The sequence below is a fragment of the Taudactylus pleione genome, unplaced genomic scaffold (assembly GCF_031769625.1).
Source record: "Taudactylus pleione unplaced genomic scaffold, aTauple2 ptg001127l, whole genome shotgun sequence".
NCBI classification, from domain to species: Eukaryota; Metazoa; Chordata; class Amphibia; order Anura; family Myobatrachidae; genus Taudactylus; species Taudactylus pleione.
The window spans coordinates 1385107-1409233 of record NW_028285528.1 but is presented as its reverse complement, the minus strand read 5'-3'; the positions used below and the strand labels follow the sequence as shown (position 1 = coordinate 1409233).

Sequence of the window (24127 nt, the reverse complement as noted above, 5' to 3'; positions counted from 1 at the left end):
TGTATAACTAGATGCTATATGTCACAGTGGTAACCTGCAATGCTGTATAACTAGATGCTATATGTCACCATGGTAACCTGCAATGCTGTATAACTAGATGCTATATGTCACCGTGGTAACCTGCAATGCTGTATAACTAGATGTTATATGTCACCGTGGTAACCTGCAATGCTGTATAACTAGATGCAATATGTCACCATGGTAACCTGCAATGCTCTATAACTAGATGCTATATGTCACTGTGGTAACCTGCAATGCTGTATAACTAGATGTTATGTGTCACCGTGGTAACCTGCAATGCTGTATAACTAGATACTATGTGTCACTGTGGTAACCTGCAATGCTGTATAACTAGATGTTATGTGTCACCGTGGTAACCTGCAATGCTGTATAACTAGATACTATGTGTCACTGTGGTAACCTGCAATGCTGTATAACTAGATGTTATATGTCACCGTGGTAACCTGCAATGCTGTATAACTAGATGCTATATGTCACCGTGGTAACCTGCAATGCTGTATAACTAGATGCTATATGTCACCGTGGTAACCTGCAATGCTGTATAACTAGATGCTATGTGTCACTGTGGTAACCTGTAATGCTGTATAACTAGACGTTATGCTGTAGTAATATCTGGGTTACGTTGCAGATTGCTTATACTTACATTTGGGATCTAACCCATGTGTCCAATACTATATGCAGCTATATGTACATTGTCCCAAAAGGATTTCATGGGAAAGTTTATATACATTGTATTGGATCGATAACTGATGTATTATATTGCTGCCTACTCAGATATATGGGATTATTTATGTATGTTACATGTGATTATTCTATGTATGTTACATGTGAATGCACCATGTCAGCTATATGTGATTATTCTATGTATGTTACATGTGAATGCACCATGTCAGATAGATGGGATTATTTATGTATGTTACATGTGAATGCACCATGTCAGATAGATGGGATTATTCTATGTATATTACATGTGAATGCACCATGTCAGATATATGGGATTATTTATGTATGTTACATGTGAATGCACCATGTCAGATATATGGGATTATTTATCTATGTTACATGTGAATGCACCATGTCAGATATATGGGTTTATTCTATCACCGTGTCACATATGAGCACTTAGATATGTCAGACAATAGCATATTAATCAGGTGGTGGCCGAAGCTTTATTATATAGAGGGAATCTTCCTCCTTACACTTAGGCCCGTATTCAATTAGTGGCTATAATTTCGCTGGCGATAAGATTGGCCGATTATCGGCCTGATTTTTATCACACTTTTACAGTGAAAAACAAGAGAAATTTATCTCTATCTCAAACCTGGAGAAAAAAAAAAAAATTCCCTATTTTTGCCTCAAAATGTGGGTATTTCTTTCAGAACCCTTTCGAAACCCCCCATAATGATAACGTACTTTGATGAAAAACAACCACACAAATTTTTTCCAAAAAAAGCAAAACTTTGAAAAGTAGAGATATGGTAAAAACTTACCTTTGTTATCTGTCTTTCTACGAAGTCCATAGGGTTCCACAGGATACCTTGGGGGTATAGGCGATGGACGGTGTTCATCAGGCACTACATAGTTAAAAATTTCTCCCATGATGCACTGGGGGCCCCTCATCTATACCCCGCCCCCAGGCCAAGGTACCTTCAGTAACGTAACAAGCCATAGGCTGGAGGAAAAAAAAAAAGAGAGAGAGAAGAAACTCTGGAACACTCAAGAATCACATTCTCACACAGAAGGAGACGGAAAACCGGTGACCAGAAAAAAACCCATCTGAAGCACAGGTGCGACAGGGTGGGAGTCCTGTGGAACCCTATGGACTTCGTAGAAAGAGAGATAACAAAGGTAAGTTTTTACCATCTCTCTACTTTTCTACCTCAGCGTCCATAGGGTATCCACAGAATACCTTGAGGATGTCCCACAGCAGTCCCTTGAAGGGTGGGGATGATCCTGTGCAGAAAGGAGAATCCACTGCCCGAAGGAAGCATCCTGAGAGGCAAAGGTATCAAAAGGCATATACCTCACAAAAGGTATGGACAGAAAACCATGTGGCCACCTTACAAAGCTGAACAGTCGAGGTGCCACGGCGAGCTGCCCACGAAGGACCCACAGAACGAGAAGAATGTGCAGTAACAGAGGGCGGTACTGGAAGGCCCTCATGAGCGCAAGCCTCAGAAATCATCATACGAATCCACCTAGCCAAAGATTGTTCAATGGCTGGCCATCCCTTCTAGTGGAAACCATAGAGTAAAGACAAGGGCCCTCATTCAGAGCCGTACGCTCTGAGCAGAGCGCACGCTCTGAATGAGGGCCGTCCTCCATAACTATGGAGCGTCCTCCTGGACGCTCGTATAGCTGTGGGTAACCACCCACAGCCTATACGAGCGTGCAGTTTGATGGCCGCGATGGTCGTGACCATCGCGACCATCGAAACTGCGAGCCGGAGCCTGCGGTTGAGGTTTTCAACCGCAAGGCCCGGAGTGATTTTGGCTCTATCAGAGCCAAAATCACTCCCACTGACATCACTAGTGATGTCAGTGGGCCGGCTTCTGACGGTAGGCGTTCCCTTAGGAACGCCCCCGTCAGGGAGGCACGCCCCCGGCACGCCCACCAAAGGGGGCATGCTGTCAATCAACATCGACAGCACGCCCCCTTTGATCAGACACAACGAGCGAAGGAAAGTCCTTCGCTCGACGCGTCTGGCGCATGCGCACGACGGAGCTCCCTCCGTCGTGCGCATGCTCAGTGCAGAACATCTACCCACTTGCGAGCGGACAGCCGCTCGCGAGTGGGTCTGAATCAGGCCCAAGGAGTCTGACTTCTGAAGGGAACTGGTATGGTCCACATAAATCCTGAGAGCACGTACCACATCCAATGAGGCCTCACCTGTTGAAAGGACAGGAGAGTTAAAGGCCAGCACTATAATTTCCACATTAATGTGAAAACTAGCCACCACCTTATGAAGGAACCAGGGAGAGTCCGAAGCACTGCACTCTCCTAGTGAAAAATCAGAAACAGAGGGTGACAGGAGAGAGCCCCCAAATCTGACACCCTTCTGGCTGAAGTAAGAGCCAGAAGAAACACAGACTTTGCTGTAAGTTATTTGAAATCCACTGAGCCCAGGGGTTCAAATAGAGGTCCCTGGAGATCCCGCAGGTCCACAGCACATCCCAAGGAGCCACTAGAGGGACAAGAGGAGGCTGAATGCGATGGACACCTTGCATAAAGGTGCGGATATCAGTAAGAGGAGCAATCCTACACTGGAACCACACCGATAGGACAGAGACATGCACCTTCAATGAGGCAAGGCGGAGACCTTGATCTAAGCCCGCCTGCAGGAAAGCCAGAACTCTGGATATCTGAAACACCTAGGGAACGTACCCCTTAGGGCGAGGCCATTCAAAGTAGGTATGCCACACCCTGTGGTAAACCCTGGCAAAGGGCAGGTTACCGAGCTCTGAGTATGGTATTAACCAAAGCGCTGGAAAAACCTTTGGACCTCAGGAGGGATGTCTCAAGAGCCACGCAGTCAAAGACAGCCGACCCAAATCCGGGAAAAAGCAAGGACCTTGAGACAACAGGTCGACAGAGAGACTCTAAAGATCTGTGTACCAGTGACGTCTGGGCCACGCTGGTGCTACCAGCAGGATCTTGCCTCCATCTTCCTTTAACTTTTGAAGTACTCGAGGAAGAAGGGAGAATGGAGGAAACAGGTATGCAAACTGGAAGGTCCACCTACTGACAGAGCGTCTACCAAGAGAGCCTCTGCGCCTCTAGTTCTGGACCTGAACACAGGCAGCTCGTGAATGTGTTGGGAGGCCATAAGGTCTACCACTGGAAGGCCCCACTTGTCCACTAGGAGCTGAAACACTTCTTGGCGAAGAGACAATTTCCCAAGGATGCATGTCTTGACGGCTGAGGAAGTCTGCTTCCCAGCTGAGTACTCCTGGTATGAACACTGCCAACATGGCTGGGAGATTGTCTTCCGCCCATGTCAGAATGCATGACACCTCTGTCACTGCTGCCTGACTTCGAGTTCCTCCTTGACGGTTGATGTAAGCCACAGTCGTAGCATAGTCTGACCGAACCTGCACAAGCTTTCCGTGAAGTGTGAGTGCTAGAGTGACCTGAAGACCGCCCAAAGTTCCAATATGTTAATTGGTAGGCAGACTCCACTGCTGTCCACCGACCCTGAAAGAGTGTGGACCTGTCACTGCGCCCGGAGAGTGGCGTCCGTCGTCAGGAGGACCCAGTCCGGAATCCAAAAGGGGGGTCTTTTAGTGAGGTGACATGTCTGTAGCCACCAGGCAAGAGACAGATGCACCTCCGGAGAGAGCACCCTCGTATGTGCTGTTATCCGATGGGGTAATCTGTTCCACCTGGAAAGGATCAATTTCTGCAGAGGCCTGGAATAAAACTCTGCAAATTCCACCATGTGGAATGTCCATACCATGGATCCCAGCATCTGCAGATCTGAGTGGATTAACACTCGGCGACTGCATAGGCATCTACGTACTTGCATCTGCAAAGTAGAGATCTTTACTGCGGTCAGAGAGATCCTCTGCTGTTGTGAATCCAACAGAGCTCCCAGATGGAGAATGTCTGAAGCACAGACATAGGTGCTGCAGGCGGCAGTGAAGTACATCCGGAGACCCTGCCAACAGCAAGAGGTCATCCGCAGATGGGCACCAGGACAGCCATAATTTTGGGAATGCAGTAGAGAGGCCAAATGGCAGAGGCCAAAACTGGAAATGTGGCTGCTGTATAGGAAACCTGAGAAAAAGCTGGTTAGAGGAGGCAAATGGAATATGCAGGTATGCATCCTGAATATCCAGTGACACCATAAAATCCCCAAATTTCATAGACAGTATAATGGAGCATAGGGATCCCATCCAGAACCAAGGTACCCTGAGAAATTTGTTCAGGGACTTAAGATTGATGATAGGTCGATAAGCTCCATTCGGTATACGAACCAGAAATAGATTGGAGTAATAACCCATTCCTCCCTAAGGGAACTAAACAAGTTCCACGACTCCTGCTATAAGCAAGGACTGTATTGCTTTCTGGAGTTGTAGGGCCTTGTCATAGTCTGGCAGAGGGCCTGTGCAGAAAAAAGCGATAGGGAGGCCTTCCACGTAAGAAGAGTCCCATCAGGCTGAGGACTTATGCTTGGACTTGGCAGTCTTCTTGAGGCCTGTCTGTCTAGGGAAGGGCTGACCTGTAGGCTCACCTTGGGGCTGAAAGGACGAGGTCCAGGACCCCGAAGTAGTATAAGCCGAAAGCAGACACGCATACTTAGCCACTGCCAACGTATCCACAATCTTGTCCCAGTCTGGACCAAACAAGATTTCACCATTATAAGGCAACCACTTCAATCCTTTCTTAGAGTCCACGTACGCTCTCCAAGAGCACAGCCCAAAGGAACTGCGAGCTGACACAGCAGCAGCAGCCGAAATCCAGGAAGCTAAGAGACTGACATCCAAAGCAGACTCATTAATATGTATATGTGGCTGAATCACAGAGCTTACACCCCAGAGTTGATCTCTGGTGGCATCCGAAGGAAAGATTCCACTAGGGAGTCCGTCCCAGAACTCTCCTCGGCCATGGCCAGCCTGGGGGCAGCCCTGATGCAGAGAATACATCAACCCTTTTATCCGTAGTATCTTCTAGGGAAGATATGGACTGTATAGGTAAAGCAGCACTTTTAAGTAAGCGCAGCACATGAGAATCCACCGCATTTGGAGGTGATTCCCAGTTGATACAATGTTCCTCAGAAAAGTGATAGGCATAAGCCAGGCGCCTTTGAGGCTGGAATTGCTAGGCGATATCCAAGCCACTTTCAAGTGCTCTACTAGCTGATCAGATAAAGGATATTCCGCAGAAGTAACCTTTATTTCCCAGAACAGAGCATGTTTGGGCTGAGTAGCTGGCGTTCGGCCTCCCCAAACAACAAGGCAGAACGGTAACTTAAACCGAGTCTCCGCCTGTCCTGGAGAGGACTCGAGTCAGAGACATCTAGAATCTCCCAGACGTCATGTCATCGTCATCAGATTAGACCGAGATGACAGCATAAATCACAAGGCCGGTCCAAGGGGTTTATCCCCCTGCATCAGAACCTGGAGGACAATCTGCCAGGGTGTGCCCTGTAGTAGAGAGAGTATTTACCCATGTAGGAGGAGGGAACCTGCATGGGTGTAACTTGTTGAGGCAGGCCCTGTGAGGGCAAAACAGACCACTGTGGGAACCCCATCGGGGAAAAACACAGGTGGTACAGCCAAACGTCTTACCAGGAACGCCAATGCCGGAGCAAAGGACGTCCAAGGAGGCCTCTGCGAGGTGACTGAGACAATAGAGGGGCCTGGAGGATAATAACACCTCTTGGACCATGTCTCCCACACTTATCCTTGCAGCGAGACTGCAGGGCGGGAAAGGAGTAGCACACACTATATATGATAAACCACACATACGGGAGGTATAAAACACACCCCGACACCACCTGTACTGACTGATATTACAGGACAGCAGGACTGGGGAGGAACCATGCACATCCTCCTCACTTACATAGCAATGAAGGAAGTGGGCACCGTTTGTGACAAACCACACAATAAGTAAATATATACAAATGTGAGGTATATTAAGCACCCTGACAACACTTGTTGTGAAGGCTACAGAAAAAAAGGTATAGTTATATAGTCTGACAGAATAGAAATACAGACAGCGCTAGCATTTTAAAGTCACATATAATGCAGCAAACACATCTGCATAATGGCTCTATAATCAACTACACAGACACAGAGTCTGGTAGGAATAGTGCTGCACACACCGACCTTATCATTGAGGAGAGGTATGCAGGGGGACCCGGGCCGCATATACCAAGGAAACCATTCTGCCTAATAAAAAAATGTCCGCCGTCCAGGGGAGGAACGCTGTCACAGCCCGCCAGACCGCTGCGGAAAGGTGCTGTGAGCAGCGGGGGAGGCTCCGGCTGTGTGACAGGGAAGGCGCTCTCCCCTGGCATGCTATAACCCCCGGGACGCTGGAGCGTATCCTCACCGCTGCAGCCAGACGTCCCTAGTAGCCTCGTGGTAGTGCAGGCTCAGTGCCCAGCTCCACGCACAGCCGTCCCCAGGGAGCCCACTACCCTGGGGACAATGAAGGATCGTGAACCAGCGGGCGCCTACCACAGACGCCCGCTGCTTACCTGCAGTACCCCCCGTGCAGCCCAGCCATAGTCCCAGGCTTCCTGCTAGCGGAAACCCCAGAAGCTTGCCGAGATCACCGGATCAGTAGCGGCGTCTCGGCGCCAGCGGGGTGTCGGAGGGGCAGCACGGACATCCATTGGACTGTTAGTGTTGAAGACTTTCTGGGGCTGGTAACAGCCCCTCCATGCAGTGCCCCGATTCTGGCCGGGCACCTACAAAACTGACGGTGCCTTGGCCTGGGGGCGGGGTATAGGAGAGGGGGAGCCCCCAGGCCAAGGGAGAAAATTTTAACTGTAGTGTCCGATGATCACCGTCCATCACCTATAACCCCAAGGTATCCTGTGGAACCCTATGGACCCTGAGGTAGAAAATGGGTTTAAAGAATTGGGTCTGGTTCTTCAGGGGGCCATATGGATGCGACAAGTGTTTTAAACTTCGCACGTGACCGCAGCAGGCGTTTTTTTTATGATTTTTAAAAAACACATGCTGCTGTCACGTGTAATGTTTAAAATACATCTATACGGCTCCCCGAAAAACCAGACCCAATACTTTAAACCCATTTTCAATGTTTTTTATTTTCTCCGCAAAATATTTGCACGGTCGTTTTTCGGTAAAGTACGCAACTTATGAAACAAATTTGTGGTAATTTTATCATTAGGGAAGTGTCCAAAGGCTTCTGAAAGAAATCCCCACACTATAGGCAAAAATAGACCTGGAGAAAAGAATAACAAAATCCCTGAGATGGAGAAAACGTTTCTCCTGTTTTTCACTATAAAAGTGCAATAAATTATCGCGGGGTGATAAAAATCGGCTGATCGTCGGGCGATTTATAACGCCGGCGAAATTATCGCTGTTAATTGAATACGGCCCTTAGTGTGATATATATCTCTATTCCCCATACCTCTGAGCACTGGGCCATGATGTATATGTCTGACCATAAATGATACAGATAATAACTATATACGTCTCCCATCACACAGCTGGTCAGTGCTGAGGGGTTATTGGCCCTGGTTAGACCAGGCTTTATATCCTCTTTCTGTTACGTTCTGTGTATTTCCTGACTTATTGCGCTATACGGATAACACCTCGGTCATTTCTTACTGACACTATTACAGGTTACGTTATATTATTAGTAGGGAGAGTGCCCCAAAATATAGAGAGAACTTCCTGCTTCTGTTGTTACTACCCGTATAATGGTAATGCAGCACCAGAGTCTGCTACAGCTGTATATTAGTAACAAAAGGTTCTGCTGCACCTGTATTACACCAACACTGGTGACTGCTCCACCTGTATAAAAATAATGCAGCACCAAAGTCTGCTCCAGCTGTATTATAGTAACACCAGGGTCTATTACTTCTGTATTATAAAGAACACTAGTGTCTGCTCTACCCGTATAATGATAATGCAGCACCACAGTCTGCTCCCCCTGTATAACAATAATAAATCCCATCACCTGCTGCCTCTTCCTCATGCTGGAACCGTCACCCGGAAGTTGAAGTAAATAGAAGAAACGCCCCTCTACATAGCCCCACCCTCTCTTCTGGATGTTACTATAACTTATGTCTACCCCGACCCCAGTATCACAGTGACCGCCCTCCTCTGATCTCCCTCCGTGCGGTGATTGGCAGCAACGAGTAGTCAATCAGGCGGCACAAAGTAGGAAGGACGTCCTGTAACTAGAAGCCACCTGCACCTGCCGCTCACAGCTTCATCACTAGAGTAACAGCAGTTTAGTCTAATAGTGTCCTCATGTACGGTGACTGGCGGCCATGTTCTTATAGTCACCCATTCACAGAGCAGAGGGGGCGGGGCCACAGGGGCTTTAACTGCCATTTTGTTACAGACATTCCTGACAGCCGGAGCCAGGTAACCTGTCCTGTATATATTATATTATTATTATATAGGGGGGAGGGGACTGTACAGTGATATATGAGGGGGAATAACACAGCTCCCAGCACACACTGATATGTGGTATTATTATATAGGGGAGAGGGGATCGTACAGTGATATATGAGGGGGAATAACACAGCGCCCAGCACACACTGATATGTGGTATTATTATATAGGGGAGAGGGGACCGTATAGTGATATATGAGGGGGAATAATACAGCTCCCAGCACACACTGATATGTGGTATTATTATATAGGGGGAGGGGACTGTACAGTGATATATGAGTTGGAATAACACAGCTCCCAGCACACACTGATATGTGGTATTATTATTATTTAGGGGGGAGAGGGGACTGTACAGTGATATATGAGGGGGAATAACAGAGCTCCCAGCACACACTGATATGTGGTATTATTATATAGGGGGGAGAGGGGACTGTACAGTGATATATGAGGAGGAATAACACAGCTCCCAGCACGCACTGATATGTGGTATTATTATTATATGGGGGGAGGGGACCGTACAGTGATATATGAGTTGGAATAACACAGCTCCCAGCACACACTGATATGTGGTATTATTATTATATAGGGGAGAGGGGACCGTACAGTGATATATGAGGGGGAATAACACAGCTCCCAGCACACACTGATATGTGGTATTATTATTATTATATAGGGAGAGGGGACTGTACAGTGATATATGAGGGGGAATAACACAACTCACAGCACACACTGATATGTGGTATTATTATTATATAGGGGGAGAGGGGACCATACAGTGATATATGAGGAGGAATAACACAGCTCCCAGCACACACTGATATGTGGTATTATTATTATATAGGGGAGAGGGGACCGTACAGTGATATATGAGGGGGAATAACACAGCTCCCAGCACACATTGATATGTGGTATTATTATTATATAGGGAGAGGGGACCGTACAGTGATATATGAGGGGGAATAACACAGCTCCCCGCACACATTGATATGTGGTATTATTATTATATAGGGGAGAGGGGACCGTACAGTGATATATGAGGGGGAATAACACAGCTCCCAGCACACACTGACATGTGGTATTATTATATAGGGTTGAGAGGGGACCGTACAGTGATATATGAGGGGGAATAACACAGCTTCCAGCACACACTGATATGTGGTGGTATTATTATGTAGGTGGGAGGGGACTGTACAGTGATATATGATGGAGAATAACACAGCTCCCAGAACTCACTGATATGTGGTATTATTATATAGGGGGAGAGGGTACTGTACAATTATATATGAGGGGGAATAACACAGCTTCCAGCACACACTAATATGTGGTATTATTATTATATAGGGGGAGGGGACTGTACAGTGATATATGAGGGGGAATAACACAGCTCCCAGCACACACTGATATGTGGTATTATTATAGGGATGTAGTCTGGAACCCGACGGTCTAAATGCCGACCGCTGGCTACCAGACTGCTTTATCCCGACTAGGGCCGAATGACAGGTGTCTAAATGTAGATGCCTGTAATTTGCCCGACGTCAGGAGACCGGCGCCCGGCATCCCGATCGAGCGGATGCCGGGCGCCGCAGCAGACAGCCGCTGGGGGGGGGGTGGAAGGGGGAAGGGTTAGGTTTAGGGCTCCCGGGGTGGACATAGGGGTAGGCCCCCCCTGGGAAGTTAGGGTTAGACTAGGGGAAGGGATGGTTAGGATTAGGCACCCCCCTGGGGGACAGGTTTAGGCAGCGGGGAAGGGGGGGGTTAGGTTTAGGCACTTAAAGGGGGGGTTAGGGTTAGGCACAGGGGGGAGGTTACGGTTAGGCACCCCTAAGGAGGGTTAGGGGGGTTAGGTTAGTAAATACTTACCTTTAGGACGATCGGGATTTCCTCCTTTCTCGGGCAGCCGCTGTCGGGAATTGAACCGCCGGCCATGCGGCCTGCGTTAATACATATCACACCCTTATTATATAGGTGGGAGGGTACTGTTCAGTGATATATGAGGGGAAATAACATAGCTCCCACCACACACTGATATGTGGTATTATTATTATATAGGGGGGAGAGAACAATACAGTGATATATGAGGGGGAGTAACACAGCTCCCAGCACACACTGATATGTGGTATTATTAATAATCGATGATAAGCCGACAGAGCAAGGAATCACGGCTCAGGTGCATGGCCACATTAGTTTGTAGTTTTATGATATAAGTGATGAGCTGCACAGTTGGATTATTATAACTTTGAAACACTCAAACAGAATGTAAAAGCATTGAGCAGCAGTTTATAGGAAACAAGTGAAGTGTTATAAGAGAAAACAGCATAGGTGCACACTTACAGCAATGACGCTCTGTATAATTCTCATCATAAATGATTTTACAATTTAGGTGGTGTCTGCCTAGACAATGAAATTACAGTGCTGTAAGATAGCCAGTTCCAATCAATATAATGTGTAGTCAATGGAATATATACACTACACAGGTTTTAGAGGATACAGTAAAATACAAAATATCTCTACTTTTAATCTGTCCGCACTATGGGCCTTATTCAGCAGTGCACTGCTGAACGCAGATTCCTGGTGATCGGGAATCTGCGCAGGTGCTTCAACCGTTCTGCGCATATGTGCAGGACGGGTCTGCCATCCCGTACGCAGACTGTCATTGATTGACAGTCTGCTGCCGTTTATGGGCGGGGAGGGGGCGGCGAGAGCCTCCGTTAATAGAAACGGCATGTCGCTGCCATTGGGAGGGGGAGGGAAAAGACCAGGATTTACTTCAGCTGACTTAGATTTCCTGGCCTCTTCCTCTGATTTGCGGCAGCCAGCTTGCGTGACCCCATGGGTCACCTTAGCCCGTCGATGTTCCCGCAGAGTATCCGATGGTGCATTGGACAATGCAGCTCGGGTAAGTAATGCAGTGGGATCCGTGATGCCTCATGTTCATTACCATATCTGTAAGGATCGCAATTGCAATGCTGCCTGCGTTACCTACAGCCAATGCTTTTATCAACAACTTGGCCAGAATCAACATTACTTACTATATCTGGAGCTCAGGAAGTGTGAGCCGAACGGAGTCCACTGCAGGGAGGGCGCAGATGGTCCCAGTTCATTGTAATGCTGATGCGGAGCTGCACTTAAAATGGCCGACAAGAAGGGTCCTCACTGGCATCTCCTTTTATATTTGGAGACAGACGGGAATGGATTTACCTCAGCGGGAAGAAGCAAATCCAGCCCTTCTGTTTCTCACCAGAGACGCTGCGTCCACTCGCTGATATCTGTAAAGGTAGAGGAGGGGCACTGCGGCCAGAAAGTGCTGACAGCAGGAGGGAACATAGAAAGTTCACCAGCAGGTCAGGGTGGTGCCGACGTCATGCTGATGGTCATTGGGAGGCTATCAGGGCGCATGCAAAAAGGGCAGGGTACATGTCAGTTTAAATATGGGCAGGGCATGGTGTCCCGTAAAACAGCAAATCGGGATATCTATATATAGTCTACCATTATTATGTAACACCAGGAAATGTGTCTGGGTGATGATTGTATCACTTTTTGTCAGATTCCTATAAGGTGTCAGGATGTCACTGTCTATGTTTCCATGCAGGAGGGGGAGTATATAGAGGAACACAGGGGTCTGTACAAGGACGCGATTATGGAAAATCACCGGCTCCTCGCATCACTGGGTAAGAGGAGACCATCATTTATTGTACAGGGGAGAACCGGTATGGGGGCCCCCTATATACACATCACCTAATAATCACATATATACAATGTACTCAGTCACTGTGTGTCTCCTACAGATGGACCCAGTAAAAGAAATACCCCAGAGAGATGTCCCCGTTCTCTTTATTCCAAGGATTGTACAGAGGAGAATCACAGGATCTCACAGGAGCATCAGGTAGATGGGATTTAGGATCTCACCAATATACTATAGTGACTGTCACTTTATGATATGTACAGAAGCTGTGTGTGTCTTATTTAATGGGATTCTTCTACTTTATGTGAATTAATGAAATCAGACATTTTTAAACTTATTTACTTTTATTTTCTTTGGGTTTCTTAGGGTGATGGTCTGACAGATAATAAGGTAGAAGATATAGAGGGAGGAAAAGAGACGTATGTGACTGATATAAAGGTAGAAGATACAGATGGAGAAGAAGAGACGTATGTGACTGATATGAAGGCAGAAGATATAGAGGGAGAAGAAGAGACGTATGTGACTGATATAAAGGTAGAAGATACAGATGGAGAAGAAGAGACGTATGTGACTGATATAAAGGTAGAAGATACAGATGGAGAAGAAGAGACGTATGTGATTGATATGAAGGCAGAAGATATAGAGGGAGAAGAAGAGACGTATGTGAAGGGTGCTCAGCAGTGTAAGGAGGAGGAAATCCCTACAGGTTTAAGCACAGGTGAGTAATAAACACTTATTACAGAGTTACATATTCTTCTTGCTCAGTCACTGCTACATTCTCTTATCTTACCCCCCCTCTGTTAGTACAAACTAATGAGAGATATGTATCTTCCCAGTGGGGGAGTCAGGAGCCATCAGTCCCTATTATACTCCTGCTCTCCTCCTCCCATCATCTCACTGTGTGTTACCAGCCCAGAGATCTGACCAGTCTCCTCCCCACATTCTCTAGTGTATCTCATACATCAGGAGCCATCAGCCCCTATTATACTCCTGCTCTCCCCCTCACATCATGTCATTGTGTGTTACCAGCCCAGAGATCTGACCAGTTTCCTCCTCACACTCTCTGGTGTATGTCATACATCAGGAGCCATCAGCCCCTATTATACTCCTGCTCTCCTCCTCCCATCATGTCACTGTGTGTTACCAGCCCAGAGATCTGACCAGTCTCCTCCCCACATTCTCTAGTGTATCTCATACATCAGGAGCCATCAGCCCCTATTATACTCCTGCTCTCCTCCTCACATCATATCACTGTGTGTTACCAGCCTACAGATCTGACCAGTCTCCTCCCCACACTCTCTGGTATATCTCATACATCAGGAGCCATCAGCCCTAGACTCCTGCTCTCCCCCTCACATCATGTCACTGTGTGTTACCAGCCCAGATATCTGACCAGTCTCCTCCCCACACACTTTGGACACAGCTAGTAATGGCAAACTACATCTTAAGCTGGGTACACATTATACAATATATTGGCTATAGAAGACACCTGGTGGGTGACCACAATCTTTTAGCTGTGTAAGAGTCACATGTCTCCCTTATATGTACGGTGTGACCTGTATTACCGGCTCTGTAAGAGTCACATGTCTCCCTTATATCTACGGTGTGCTCTGTATTACTGGCTGTGTAAGAGTCACACGTCTCCCTTATATGTACGGTGTGACCTGTATTACTGGCTGTGTAAGAGTCACACGTCTCCCTTATATGTACGGTGTGCTCTGTATTACTGGCTGTGTAAGAGTCACACGTCTCCCTTATATGTACGGTGTGCTCTGTATTACTGGCTGTGTAAGAGTCACACGTCTCCCTTATATGTACGGTGTGCTTTGTATTACTGGCTGTGTAAGAGTCACACGTCTCCCTTATATGTACGGTGTGATCTGTATTACTGGCTGTGTAAGAGACATTGTGTAGCTCAGAGAGCCTTGTGAGGAAATAATGGACCTGCCGGGGGCTGGGTCAGGGCTTTGTGTAGTATCAGCAGTATATATAGCAATGGATATATTGTAAAATCTTGGTTTAGGCACTTAATGCTCATTGATCCATCTATTGGACAAACCCATGTGAATGATAGAATCAGACCATCTCTTATATAAACCAGTGGGGTCATACATTGTTGTGTAACAAGTAGTGTCAGTCACTTGTCTCCTGACGTCATTGTCATAGTCAGAGGTACAGAGATCACAATTCCTCTGCCTGTATCGGTGTGTGAATTATGACATCAGTGTTATTGTGCAATGTCTGGATGGCCCAATCTCTTCTTTACTGAGATTATGATGAAATCGTTCTTGTATTAATCTTGGTAAAGTATCTAATTGTACAAGTTGTATAAACATTTCAATCGATGTGATTGTCGATGGCGGGTCAGATGAACTCTTGGTTTTGAAAGGTGAGTGACTTCACTCACCTTCCCTTGCTATACACATGTACACACATATACACATATTATACATATAATACAAACATAGACATATATATTATATATAACACACAGACATATACAGTATGTTCAGGGCCAGTGCAAGGTTTCCTGGCACCCTAGGCATTTCTTCAGCCTTGCGCCGAGACCCCCCCCCATTTCGGATAGCTACACAAGCCCTTACACAGTGCCCCCAGTAGTGGTCCCCCTATGCAGTACCCCTTATACAATGTCCCCAGTAGTAGTCCCACCTACACAGTGCCCCAGATAGTGGTCTCCCTATGCAGTGCCCCTTATACAATGTCCCCAGTAGTAGTCCCACCTACACAGTGCCCCAGATAGTGGTCTCCCTATGCAGTGCCCCTTATATAATACCCCCAGTACTAGTCCCCCCCTGTGCAGTGACCCTTATATAGTGCCCCCAGTACTAGTCCCCCCCTGTGCAGTGCCCCTTATTTAGTGTCCCCAGTACTAGTCCCCCCCTGTGCAGTGCCTCTTATATAGTGCCCCCAGTACTAACCCCCCCAGTGCAATGCCCCCAGTAGTAACCTCCCCCCAGCAGTGGCCCCAGTAGTAGTTGTGCCCCCAGTAGTAGCCTCCCCACAGAAATGCCCCCATAGTAATCATGACCCCAGTAGTAGTCTCCCCCCAGCAGTGGCCCCAGTACTAGCCTCCCCCCAGCAGTGCCCCCAGTAGTAGTTGTGCCCCCAGTACTAGCCTCCTCCCAGCAATGCCCCCATGGTATTCATGCCCCCAGTACTAGCCTCCCCCCCAGCAGTGTCCCCAGTAGTGATCTCCCCCCCCCAGCAGTGCCCCCAGTAGTAGTGCGGTACCCCCAGTAGTAACCTCCCCCCAGCAGTGCCCCCAATAATAGTGCAGTGCCCCCAGTAGTAACCTCCCCCCAGCAGTGCCCCCAGTAGTAGTGCGGTGCCCCCAGTAGTAACTTCCCCCCAGCAGTGCCCCCCAGTAGTAGTGCGGTGCCCTCAGTAGTAACCTCCCCCCAGCAGTGCCCCCCAGTAGTAGTGCGGTGCCCCCAGTAGTAACCTCCCCCCAGCAGTGCCCCCAGTAGTAGTGCAGTGCCCCCAGTAGTAACCTCCCCCCAACAGTGCCCCCCAGTAGTAGTGCGGTGCCCCCAGTAGTAACCTCCCCCCAGCAGTAAACCCAGACAGAAACACACGTTAAAAAGACAACAAAAAAAACTGCACTTACCTTAATCCCCGCTCCGGCGTCCGCTCCTCTGTCCCCCGGGCGGGGGCTCTGCAAGATGGGAGAAACGTCATAACGTCTCTCCCATCACCAACTGCAGGAGCCGGACGATGGAGCTCATGAGTGAGCTCCAGCCCGGCTCCAGCAGTGGGCGCAGCAGCCGATGAGAGTCTGACTGACTCTCATCGGCTGTTAAAACAAACACACAGCTTCCGGCGCTGGCGGCTGTGTGTTTGTTCCTAGTGTAGTGCGGACGGCACTTATGTACCGTCCGCACTACCGCCCTGCAGGTCCAGCGCTCTTAGGCATCTACCTAAGTATGCCTAGTGGTAGCGCCGGCCCTGAGTATGTTATATCTCTCACCTTCCCTTGTTATACACATACACATATTATACCTATAACACACATATACAGTATGTTATATCACTCACCTTCCCTTGTTATACACATACACATATTATACCTATAACACACATATACAGTATGTTATATCACTCACCTTCCCTTGTTATACACATACACATATTATACCTATAACACACATATACAGTATGTTATATCACTCACCTTCCCTTGTTATACACATACACATATTATACCTATAACACACATATACAGTATGTTATATCACTCACCTTCCCTTGTTATACACATACACATATTATACCTATAACACACATATACAGTATGTTATATCACTCACCTTCCCTTGTTATACACATACACATATTATACCTATAACACACATATACAGTATGTCATAGGTTCTCAAACTCGGTCCTCGGGACCCAAAACGTTGCATGTTTTGCAGGTCTCCTGAAAGAATCACAAGTGAAATTAGCTCCACCTGTGGATCTTTTAAAATGTGTCAGTGAGTAATGTATACCCCTGTGCACCTGCTGGGTGACCTGGAAAACGTGACCTGTGTGGGGTCCTGAGGATCGAGTTTGAGAACCACTGCAGTATGTTATATCACTCACCTTCCCTTGTTTTACACACGTACACACATATACACATATACATATAACACAAACATAGACATATATATTATATATAACACACAGACATATACAGTATGTTATATCACTCACCTTCCCTTGTTAGACACATACTATACCTATAACACACATACACATAATGTTATATCACTCATCTTCCCTTGTTTTACACACGTACACACATATACACATATATATATAACACAAACATAGACATATATATTATATATAACACAGACATATACAGTATGTTATATCACTCACCTTCCCTTGTTTTACACACGTACACACATATACACATATACATATAACACAAACATAGACATATATATTATATATAACACAGACACATACAGTATGTTATATCACTCACCTTCCCTTGTTATACACATATTATACCTATAACACACACACAAACAGTATGTTATATCACTCACCTTCCCTTGTTATACACATATACACACACATACAGATATTATACATACAACACAAACATAGACATATATATTATATATAACAGACATATATACAGTATGTTATATCACTCACCTTCCCTTGTTATACACACACATACAGATATTATACATACAACACAAACATAGACATATATATTATATATAACACAGACATATATACAGTATGTTATATCACTCACCTTCCCTTGTCATACACAGATATTATACATACAACACAAACATAGACATATATATTATATATAACACAGACATATATACAGTATGTTCTATCACTCACCTTCCCTTGTTATACACACACATACAGATATTATACATACAACACAAACATAGACATATATATTATATATAACACAGACATATATACAGTATGTTCTATCACTCACCTTCCCTTGTTATACACACACACACATATTATACATACAACACAAACATATATATTGCTAGAGTTAGAATTCATAGACTGTCCGATTGTGATAAAACAGATATAGGTTTTATTAAAGCAATACCTCCGCTTTTCTGCGCATAGTAACGTGGAGCATAGCACATGGAGTATCAGTCAGATCTCTCTGGCAATGTACCAGAGGAAAGGGATTTTATACACAATAGTTACATACAAAATCATTAACAAGAGGGTGTTTACATGTATATTACAATTGAGATATTTGATTGGTTGATGCATAGGAAAGGGTTGTGACAATATACAATAATGCATGTAATGGTGTTTGAGGTTCTTAGTAAATAAGTAATCAATATCAGATGATGCGTCTGTGATCTTTGACATCGTATGCCCTTTGACATCGTATGAGGTTGGGGTTATCTCTTCAAGCAAACATGAAAATAGGCTCAAATCTGTCATGCCACAGTCTGACAGGCTTCCAACTTCACATATCACGTAGTCCAGAAAAAAGTCAGTTCTATGACTTGTTTTTCAATTATAAAATACTTTTTTTTAACCCATATAAATCTGAATCTGTAAAAGCTACAAACACGTATTAGCATAAATCCTTAATAATTCCAAGTGCAGAAACGTATATATCAGAGTCCACTCCTACACTCAGGTCTCCGTATCTGCAGTAGTACAAGCCGCCCTGGGCTGCAGTAACTGTGTGTAGGGAGACAGCTTGGGGTCCTATGATATGAGCGGCTCTGTGGGCAGAAGTAAAGTCAGCTTGTGACGGCCCCCGTGATGGTGTGTAGGTGAGTAGCCCCGGTTACAGCAGTCCTCCGGTTTTATCTGTAGATGGATATCAGAGAGCGGGATAGTAGCAACTTAGCGGTCACTCTTCCAATAGCAAATCTAAAAGCGATAGGTGTTCACTGACGCGTTTCACTTCCCATTTGGAGGCTTTATCAAAGAGGAGTGGATTCTGATATTTGTTTCTGCACTTGTATGTGGTGAGATCCCTATTAGGACAGACATATGTTTACTAATTTACTAATCTACCATCGATGGTTCAGATGTGGACTTTCTAGGTCACTCGCTATAGCCCATTAGATTTCCATTTATGTTGATTGCTGCTATTTTTATGATACAATTGTGTTATATTAAGTGCTGTTTTATTGGTATTAAGGTACTGTTATTTTTATTCAATATATAAAATTATATGTTAATTCAATTGGCGTTATGATCTTATTTGTTTTTCTACCATATTCAATAAAATTATATATGGTAATTTTCCATTAACTAATTAGTGCAAAACTAATAAATTTTTGTGATAGAACATACGGTATATGTGTCTGTGTGTTATATATAATATATATGTCTGATTGTGTTGTATGTATAATTTGTGTGTGTATGTATGTATGTATATATATATATATATATATATATATATATATATATATATATATATATATATATAAAACAAGGGAAGGTGAGTGATATAACATACTGTATATGTGTCACTCTCTGCTCTGGTGCTTCTAGCACATGAACTGCTTAATATCAGCAGGTAATACTCACAGCACACTGGGGCAATAACTATAGTCATCTAAATGATTCAACTGCCCATTGTGGTAAATTGTCTATTTAGGTGGGTTTGGTATAAAAGATCTACAAGAAAAATATAGACAATGTCTACATAGACAACAGATGTTAGACAGGCAATAGGTCGACAGGGACAAAAGGTTGACACAGACAAGATCGACATGGACGAAGGTCAACCGGTACAAATGGTCGACACAAAAATAGTATTTTTCTTTTAAAAAGTGTCATACTCTGTCTTGTTTGAACTTTGCAAAAAAACACTTGGAAGATGCTAATCAATGTGGTAGGAGGTTGTGTGGTGGTGTTCATTCTAACACCCTGCACCTGATACACCCAGTGCAGTTCCTCTGTCCTGCCTAGGGTGTCGCTCTCTGCTCTGGTGCTTCTAGCACATTCTGGTCTGTATCTAAGCAGTTTGTCGCATCAGCTGAGTGTGCTAGAAGCACCAGAGCACAGCGAGACACCCCAGGCAGGAAAGAGGAACTACACGGGCTGTGACACATGCAGGTGCTAGAATGAAGAATAGGTTTTATCCAATCAGCAAGCAAGTCATATTGGCTATATATACATTATAGTGGTAATGAAGTGTACTTAGGTTGTAAATTAAAATTAACGTATGAACCTTTGGGGCATTATAATCTGCTACTCAATGTAAAGTAAAATGTTTCCATTTATTTCCAGCAGATGGAGAAAACAGCAGAAATACCTGGGAGGGACATCTCATTGTGTTTCCAGATTGTGACATTAAAGATAACACCATCACACAAGGTTCTCCAGGAGAAAGCACTCTTCCCCAATATACACATCCAGTACTTCACAGTTCAATGTTATCATCTGAAACCTCTAACAATAATAATGTCATTTATCCTGATAACTCAGATATTGCTACACATAGTGCAGCTCATACAGGTACAAAAATATATCCATGTGCTTTGTGTGGTCAATGTTTTTTAAAGAAATCATCTCTTATTATACATCAGAGAAGTCACACAGGTGAGAAACCATTTCCATGTTCTCAGTGTGGGAAAGGTTTTACAGATAAATCAAATCTTGTTACACATCAGAGACTTCACACAGGTGATAAACCATTTCCATGCTCTGAGTGTGGGAAATGTTTTACACAGAAAGCAAATCTGGTTACACATCAGAGACGTCACACAGGTGAGAAGCCATTTCCATGCTCTGAGTGTGGGAAATGTTTTACACAGAAATCACAACTTGTTTCACATCAGAGAATTCACACAATTGAGAAGCCATTTCCATGTTCAGAGTGTGGGGAATTTTTGACATGGAAATCACAACTTGTTACACATCAGAGAAGTCACACAGGTGCAAAAAAAACATTTGCATGTCCTAAGTGTAGGAAATGGTTTTTACAGGAAGTACACCTTATTTGCCACCAGAGAACTCATACAAGTGGAAAACATTTTTCATGTTCTGAGTGTGGGAAATGTTTTACACACAAACCAAATCTTGTTACACATCAGAGAAGTCACACAGGTGAGAAACCATTTCCATGTTCTGAGTGTGGGAAATGTTTCAGAGATAAATCAAATCTTGTTAAACATCAGAGACATCACACAGGTGTGAAACCATTTCCCTGCCCTGAGTGTGGGAAATGTTTTACACGCCATTCACATCTTGTTACACATCAGAGAACTCACACAGGTGAGAAGCCATTTCCATGTTCTGAGTGTGGGAAATGTTTTACATACAAATCACATCTTGTTACACACCAAAGAATTCACACAGGAGAGAAACCATTTCCATGTTCTGAGTGTGGGAAATGTTTTACAAATAAATCAGATTTTGTTAAACATCAGAGACGTCACACAGGAGAGAAACCATTTCCATGTTCTATGTGTGGGAAATGTTTTACAGATAAATCAAATCTTGCTACACATCAGAAACATCACACAGGTGAAAAACCATTTCCATGTTCTGAGTGTGGGAAATGTTTTACACATAAATCAGATCTTGTTAGACATGAGAGAAGTCACACAGGTGAGAAACCATTTCCATGTTCTAAGTGTGGGAAATATTTTACACGGAAATCAGTTCTTGTTAGACATGAGAGAATTCACACAGGTGATAAACCATTTCCATGTTCTGAGTGTGGGAAATGTTTTAAACAAAAGTCACACCTTGTTGACCATCAGAAAGTTCACACAGATATAAGCAATTCTCCTGAGCTGATAGACATGACACAGATACAGCAATAACTCCTTATAGAGAGTATTTAAAATATTTAATCATACAGTATATTAACATACTGACTTCAGTAAACACATAGAGCCCTCATTTCATGTTACTTTGCTTTAAAAATGGTGTGTCTTGTAGGGCTACATATTGTTTATATTTTATGCACTTCAATCAAACTAATAAAAAAATGCATTATTAGAATTTTTTCCTGTTCTGGAAAAGTGGATTAACCACTAGGCTTGCGCAGTTGCAGAGATGTGACCACAGGTATTCCCATCTCATGTGACCTGAGAGGAACACATGTGGCTTGTTATCAAGAAGAAGAAGAGTGAGGAGCAGAGAAAGAAGGGCAAAGGTCTGGTGAGTAGAGAGGAAGGGTGAGGATCGGGTGAGCAGGGGAGGAAGGGTGAACGGGAGGAAGGGTGAGGGTCTGGTGAGCAGTTAAGAGAAGGGTAAGGATCTGGTAAACAGATTTGGAAGTTTGAGAGTCTGGTGAACAGACAAGAGGAAGGGTAAGGGTCTCAGTAGAGTAGAGGAAGTGTGAGCATCTGATTGGTGGAAAGAAGGGTCTAGTGAGCAGACAGTAGGAAGGGTGAGGGTCCTATGACCAGAGAGGAGGAAGGGACGAGGATCTGGTGAGCAGACAGGAGAAAGGGGCAAAGGGTCTGATGAGTAGAGAAGGGTCTGGGGAGTAGAGAAGAGGAAGGGGTGAGTGTCTGGTGAGCAGTTAGGAGAATGAGTAAGGGTCTGGTGAGTAGAGAGTCAGAAGCTTTAGAGTTTAGTGAGAAGAAGGGTGAGGGTATGGTGGAGAGAATGAGTAAGTTTATGGTGAGCAGACAGGATGAAGGAAGGGTCTGGTGAACAGACAGGTGGAAGCTTGGTCTGGTGAACAAAAAGGAAGAAGCTTAAGAGTAATATTGGAGGAAGGGTGAGGGTTTGGTCAGAAGAAAGAAGGAAGGGTTAAGGTCTGAGCAGAAAAGAGCAGGGTGAGGAACTTATTGGTGAAGGGTCTTGTGAAAAAAAAGGTAGCATGAGGGTCTCTGAGCAAAGAAGATGAAGTGTGAGAGTCTGATTGGTGGGGAAAAGTAAATGTTTGGTGAGCAGACAGGAGGAAGGGTGAGGGTGGGGTGAAAAAAATAAATAAAATATATATAATCTCAGGCACTAGGAGACAAAAGCAATATTGATAATAATAATGGTAACCCAATAGTTTATCAATTCTCTGTATACAAAAAATAATCAGTCTATGCTATTACAGCTCTCTATATGTACTAGATACTTTTTAGCTGCAGTTAATATGGTTGCTATCATATGTACATCCAGAGAACAAGAAAAAAAATAACCACGCTTATAACTGTACCCAATATACAAATAATGAACAATCTGTGCCATATAAAGAAGAGAAAAAATAGAAACCGAAATATAATAAAACAAGATATTTCATATTAAATTACTATTCATAAAAACTGAAAGCACAGAGCACTGGAAATAAGTAACAATGAATAGACACATACTGTATATAGGAAATAAGGAACAATGAATAGACACATATATATATATAGGAAATAAGTAACAATGAATAGACCTATATATAGGAAATAAGTAACAATGAATAGACACAAATATATAGGAAATAAGTAACAATGAATAGTCACATTTATATATCCTGAAGAAGTCTGGCCATTTGGCGTCTTGACGAAACGCGTTGAGGTATCTGTGGTGTTGGTGGTCCATATCCTCTTGCTGTTGGTCCAAACCAGATAAGCAGATTATCCTGTTCTTAGATGTGTTACTATTTTTTTTTTTAATTCAATGTCTTAAATTTACTACTCATTGGTACCGTCTCTATTTTTACCTGCAAATCCATATGAGTGACATGGTGATTAACAGGACAAAATCGTGAAAGTCCTCTTGTATGCGTATATGCACTTTATCTTTCAATTTATGGCTGTTACATTGGTACCTACTGTAAAAAATTTTTGCACTGTGCACTTTATATTTGTGGTGAAGTACTTTTTTACAGTTTTGCACATTT

The 24127-nt window shown here is 44.5% G+C and overlaps 2 protein-coding genes across 2 annotated transcripts in view; one reads left to right on the top strand and one right to left on the bottom strand.

Annotated features, from left to right (window-relative positions):
- The window catches only part of LOC148453586 (uncharacterized), a 44725-nt gene extending 35969 nt beyond the window's left edge, over window positions 1-8756 (bottom strand). Inside the window, exon 1 of the mRNA XM_088461964.1 lies at window positions 8680-8756. The gene's annotated coding sequence lies outside the window, so the exon portion shown is untranslated. The remainder of the gene's footprint in view (window positions 1-8679) is intronic.
- Window positions 8757-9067: 311 nt separating this feature from the next.
- LOC148453585 (uncharacterized) lies at window positions 9068-22767 on the top strand. Its single transcript, XM_088461963.1, has 5 exons — window positions 9068-9092; window positions 12712-12790; window positions 12908-13005; window positions 13171-13522; window positions 20572-22767. Exons 2-5 carry the CDS (start codon window positions 12760-12762, stop codon window positions 22110-22112), a joined length of 2022 nt encoding a protein of 673 aa, XP_088318089.1. The 5' UTR covers window positions 9068-9092; window positions 12712-12759; the 3' UTR covers window positions 22113-22767.
- Window positions 22768-24127: the final 1360 nt, after the last annotated feature.

Coding starts and splice junctions, on each gene's coding strand:
- LOC148453585 (XM_088461963.1), top strand. CDS start 12,760: ATGGAAAATCACCGGCTCCTCGCATCACTGG. Junction 12,791..12,907: donor CCGGCTCCTCGCATCACTGG/GTAAGAGGAGAC, acceptor TGTCTCCTACAG/ATGGACCCAGTAAAAGAAAT. Junction 13,523..20,571: donor CCCTACAGGTTTAAGCACAG/GTGAGTAATAAA, acceptor ATTTATTTCCAG/CAGATGGAGAAAACAGCAGA.